The sequence below is a fragment of the Melanostigma gelatinosum genome (assembly GCF_949748355.1).
Source record: "Melanostigma gelatinosum genome assembly, chromosome: 4".
NCBI classification, from domain to species: domain Eukaryota; kingdom Metazoa; phylum Chordata; class Actinopteri; order Perciformes; family Zoarcidae; genus Melanostigma; species Melanostigma gelatinosum.
In genome coordinates this window covers 10,151,463-10,157,462 of record NC_136637.1, presented here as the reverse complement: position 1 = coordinate 10,157,462, position 6,000 = coordinate 10,151,463, and the positions used below count along the sequence as shown (strand labels likewise).

The 6,000-nt window shown below is 40.3% G+C and overlaps 1 protein-coding gene across 1 annotated transcript in view; it reads right to left on the bottom strand.

Annotated features, from left to right (window-relative positions):
• Positions 1 to 3,091: 3,091 nt before the first annotated feature.
• camsap2a (calmodulin regulated spectrin-associated protein family, member 2a) overlaps positions 3,092 to 6,000 on the bottom strand; it is a gene marked incomplete at its 5' end in the record, with an annotated part of 41,215 nt that continues 38,306 nt past the window's right edge. The window contains 2 exons of the mRNA XM_079266521.1: positions 3,092 to 5,399; positions 5,707 to 5,825. Coding sequence (XP_079122647.1) covers positions 5,094 to 5,399; positions 5,707 to 5,825 — 425 coding nt within the window. The 3' untranslated portion in view covers positions 3,092 to 5,093. The remainder of the gene's footprint in view (positions 5,400 to 5,706; positions 5,826 to 6,000) is intronic.

Sequence of the window (6,000 nt, the reverse complement as noted above, 5' to 3'; positions counted from 1 at the left end):
GATTAAAGCTCTGCGGTGGCAGCTTACAGCTGGCTGGAAGACAGACAGAGGGAAGACAAGATGGACATGTTGACAAAGTTGCATCAAAAGAAGAAAGATGCACATGCTTATGGTTTGTAACCTGAATTCAAAGCTTCCTTCTAAAATGACTGTACATATCCAAGATCTATGAGAAATGTTGCAGAACAGATCTTGTCAGTATATAGTTTCTGTGCGAGTTTCATATCATTGCTTAAAGACAATAATTTTCATAGTGCAGGGATCTCAAGTCATTATGAACATGCAATCGGTTGTTGCCTAATCCAAAGTTAAACATTTTATGAAATGTTCTGCTGACAAGTTGTGTAAAAGGAAAAAAAAAACAGGCTTGTTATTGGATTTAAGAAACGTGGTAAGGTATTTGTTGACCAAACAATAGTTCATTTTCTGATATGCACTGTGTGTGAAACAAGATGAGAGAGTTTGAGATCAGTGCTATGGATGAAAACAATGCACACTTCTATTGATGCCCACAGGTCTGTTTACAGACTAGCATCGACAAGGACTAGTGTGTCCGGCTGCTCAGCAAAAACACTGACCTAATGTTGCAAATGTCATTTCATATCAACACTTCAACAGGAGCTTCTCCTGTAAATACGTTAAAGTGAGTTGATTGTGCTCTTCTCTGGCATCTGTTCACCTCCAGTGGCACAGCATGTCCACACTGTAGCATCTGTGTACTATTTAGCAGTATGTTGAAAGTGATTGCATATGGCAGCATCCACAATAATAATCCTTACTATAAACATTTAACCTTATTGCACAAAAGAAGCCTATCTTATGATCCTGGTAAGAACTATGTCAGAATGCACTTCTGAATGGTCGGGTTTGTAAATGGTTAATCACAGCAACATCACATCGGCAGCTGCACCAGGACAGAATGAGATCTCTGCATTATGCATGAACCACTCACGCGCCCTTAAGATGCAGTGAGAGCAGCGATGCCTCCGGGTGTCTGAGCTGGGTGACACGGCTCTGTTCCTCCCCAGCACACGGGAACAACATCCAGGTCTGGTCCGGGCGGGATGTGACAGAAAGGTCTGCGGCCCAAAACCTGACAGCCTCAGCACTTTACCTGAGCGCAAGACACACCTCGTTTACTCGAGCATTGGAGCACGTAGCGCACACTCTCTCACACACGGCCAGTGTAGCGGGCCAACACGCCGGACAAATAAAAGCGAACAATGTTAATTAATTTCCCCTCTTCATGTGCAGGATATCGCGCATGGCTATACATCGGGGCGGTGCAAGCTAACACGCCGCCCCGTGAATCAGTGCCAAACTCCTCACCTGTCAGTCTGCGCCAACAACACGCCGCGTTAAAGTCGCTGCGGTCTTTTTTTTTTTTGCAGTTTCCAAAAATGCGACGATGGCTACGAAGAAACGGAGAGGAAAAGGGTGTTTGTGTGTCGATATCCCAGTCAGCGTCTCCAGAAAGGTCCCTTCTGCCCTCTTTCTTGTACACAGCTCGCGGTTGCCATGCGGACGCAGCCGCAAACCAGCCATCAACTGTTGTGATGACGGTTCATCACAACACACCTTCAACACAGAGCCATATAAAACACTTTCTGCTCATGGAGTGTGGAAATAATAAGGTGCTTCATGCTATAGTAATAATCTAGTTGTGGTTAAAAACGTAACTGAATGTTTAAAAAAAATTAACAAAAACGAAACAATAAATAATGTGCTCTCTTTTCTCTTTTATTTATTTAACTATAGCTACATCAGTACGTGGATTTGGTAAATACCATCAAGCTATATAGCATTAAGCATAAACGGCATAAGCGCAGAGTGTATAATTGATATCTCAATGGACTGTAAACGATACATTCTGGTCAGTCAAAATCATGTGAAACCACACATGTCTGGATTAACAGCAACAAATGTCATAAATCAATCAGTAACATTTATTTTCTTGTCAAATGCAATTATGCTGAATGCATGTATTCCTCACAATTTTACCAACCAGCCCTTTACCATTGTATGTTTTTTTTTAACTTATTTTAGATCTTGTTCTTGTATTCATTAATTGTCTTGGCTTTGAATGCTGTGGGGTAACACTTTATTGTCCTCTATGTGGACAATTAAATACCAATTATAAATTATACTAGTGCAGCAATGGTGTATTAATCTGTTGGGGTTGCACCCTCTGGTTTTGCATGTACCATAATTCCTACAAATTCCAATCAAGTACAGTTCACATCATACTGGAGGCGTCATTATTTGCACAGACCCCCAGAAGTCAAACAGCACTCCTGTGCTAGAAAGCAGGTTTTCTTCATGTCAGTGTTGAAAAAGAGCCAACATGAAAAAACCAAGCCACACAATTAAGTAATAATGCAGGAGTTGATGTTGTATGCTTGTAGCAGCTCCTAAACAGTTCTACAATAATAACATTTAGCACAAACAATTGATATACAGTGAACCTGGTTATTTTGGGGCTTTTATGGCCACATTAGGTAACTTTGTCTCCACTGAGGTGTCCTCCAAGGCCCACTCTTTTCTCAAGATGTAGTCATTTTTTTCAATTTCCATGTGGGCGATATATCATAATTATTTATTGTAAGCTTGAAAACAATATTATTATCCTGATTACTCTGAAATATTGTTTCTCAAAATGAAATGTTTGATGTCTCACAATTTTTACAAGACTGCGCTTAAACAAAGACATGTGATACTGCTGCCTCACAAGCTGTGATATATTGTTTCTCCAAAATGTATAAAACTAAAAATATAAGATGAATATTTCCAAGTGGTCTTTACACCTCCCTATCTCTATCAATCGATTCAAAATGAAACCATCCAAATATGATCAGCCCCCCTGATTTTTCTTTCACTTTGCCTGTGGTGATTGGCAGATCCTTTTCTCCTTTACAACAAACGTTTTGTTTTTGAAAAAATATAACATAAATGCTGAGGCCATGCTTAGTTTTATTAAATGCCAAAAAAATAATAAAAAATGACATGTTTCAGCAATATGTTGAATGACAAACAAAACAAAGTTATCTTAGTGAATAGGTATGAGCTCACATCACATTGTACAACATTATTACAGTTAAAATAACCTTTTACCTTGGCCTTAAACAGACATAAGCAGGTGGGCAGAGCTTCTGTGGACAAATCATTCCAATAAGCAAGAGAGAAACACTCCGTCACACTAGATTACATTTACAAAAACATGAACATGCTCTCTTTTGGTCATAAATATCCCGCAGTTGAAAACAATGCACCGTGTTAGCAGATTTATTTTTGTTGGAAATCGTACCTGCAAATGGTGTTGATTTGACATTCGGTGGCAAAAGGAACATGATACTGACACCAATGAAACTCTGTGGTGAGTTTCTACCCGTATGCAGCAACAAGGATCTTCCTTATTCTGGCATTATGTTGTGAAAGTCATTCTCTTAACAATAGAAACAAAAAAGAAATCGAACAACTGGCCTGATATGTTGCATCTATAGGCAACAGACAAATATGCTGCTAACACTCTGCACTCAATGCTGAGTTTGGGTCAACACAGTTTTGTTATGCAAGAGCTGCACAGATGTGTTAAAAATGACACCATGGAAACACTGTGGCCTTTACTGAATCAGAACACTTGCTGTGATGTAGGACTGGTTTTTTAAATTTAAATAACAGAGCAATTGGTTTTTAACTTATCGGCAATCTAAACTTTGTATTTATCACATTTGGTGTTTGGTGGATGCTTTTAAGTGCATACTTTTTAAGGTAAGTAAACCAGTAAGAATCTGAAGAATTTAACACTGCCAAGACAGTACTAGTACAAAAATGTAATGTTAAAATCCTGATGTTCATGTAAAGAGAATACTTCTTATGTGTATGTCTTGGAATTGAGTCATATTACTGATACCAGTTGGTGAGAGTGTAATCGCACATTATATGTTAACTATCTGTGACGACAATGCACGGTGCAGGCATTGTTTAACAATTCAAATAAAGAAGTACTTTTATTTGTTCACAAATGAGCTGTGAGCCAGCAGCAGCGTGATCTATAACACTGGTTCTCAACCTGTTTGGCTGAAGCGATGCCGCCTCGTAAACCCCCAAGTGAAAACAAACCAGATGGTTAACTTAAGGATGATTTTTATTTTCACTGGTCGTCAATTTTACATCTTGAGGTTGCAACTACTTCTGTGTTTCATGAGGAAAGGGGCTTTTAACAAAACAATCACAAACATGACAGCATATTTGTATATTAGAAATATATTTGTCACACAATCATACATTATAGATTAAATCGCCTGCAGGTGTCCCGACCCACAGGCTGAGAACCAGTGATCTACAGTAACGTCCTGCATTCTTTAAAATGACTTCTGAAAAAGCTGAGACCGCTTGGCTTTGTTAAGCTGAGCACACATGTACTGCGTGGCTAGTGCTAGCTGTATGCAATATGTTTTTTGGCCCTTTGTAGTTTTACATACATTAATATACAAACTGTTTTACCCACAGAGATGAGGAAAAAAAAAGCGTTCTCCAATTACAAAAAAAAAGCCTCTGTATATGCTGTTATACAATCACCCCATTGCACTCACACGCTAAAACAAAACATGCATAAGGCCACACATCAACAGCATAATGCTGACAAAAATCAATCTGTACATGAATTAAAAACATTCAGTGTTTCAGTAAAATGTCCGAGCATTCACACCGTCTCTTTTTAGACGTTTGGCACATATGAGACAATAAACAAACACTCATACATGCCTTCATTATTTGACTCAAACATGACAATCTCTAAAAAAACACAGAAGTGGGAGGCATTTACATCATTCTTCAACAGTGGCATACATTCCAGGAGTTCATAATCATTGAGTCCTATTGTCTCCAGTCCACATTAAGGAGGAAAAACAAGGGACAGGAATGCATTTAGAGGAAAAAACAAACAAACAAACATGACTAGTCAAAGATGCATTCATCTAACTGGCATTGCAGGTGCTTGAATCTTCATGGATATGTACAGTGAAGTGCAAATTGAAATGGGTATGTTCCATCTGAGGGGGGGGGGGTGGTGATGTTTGGGGTGTTATGTTCCATTAGGACTGGGCAGGCACTACTTTTTTAGGGGTGGCCGGCTTCTTGGTTTGCCAGAGATGGCTGTGGATCGTCACCGCGTCCACGCTGGCCGACATGGTCTTGGCTGGTATCTGACTGAACTGCTTCTTGTCCGAGTTGTACTTGTAGAGGCCGTCGATCATCTTGCGCGTGATGCTCTTGGGGCCGATGCCCGTCAGCTTGTTGATCTCCTCCATCTCGGGGCAGTAAGTGTAGAGAGAGCGGAACTGGCAGCCGGAGTCGCGGAACAAAACCAAGAAGTTGTTGGCCTCTGATTTTTCCATTTCCTGTTAATGTCAGGGGAGGAAGGCTCATGAGATACAGTATAAAGGTCACGAATGCTAAAGGAAGGCCAAGGGTTTGGTTTCTTTGGACTCTCACTCGCATAAATGTAGCTATTTAAAAAGTGTGTCTGCCCTTTGATTCAGACTGACTTTAATGTAGAAATGTTTTTTCTGCCCTCCCTTCTGCAATTATAATACATGGCAATCCACAATGTTAAAGGTATGTGGCGTTCATAATAAATACAGCCAGCGGGACACCCCGACCCCTGCAAGTGCATAGAGCGATATATTAAAAGCCCCCCGGCGTTACCTCCAGGATCTTGTTCTTTGGCCCCTCATTAACCTTGCCTGCGAGGCAGCAGTGGGCCAGAGCGTTTTGGATGATGTGCTTGTTGGATTTGGCACTGGGCTCCTTGTATAGCTTTGGTCCTGAACGGGAACAGAGGAGAGAACATCAGGGACGGCAACTACTCCTGTTATGTCAAAGAAAAGACGTCCCTCCCTATTTTTACTCTTTCGTTTGATAAATCATGTATGAAGATTGCTACTGGTAACATATCCACGTGTTATTGGATGCACTGAGGAGAGAATTTGAGCTATGAAT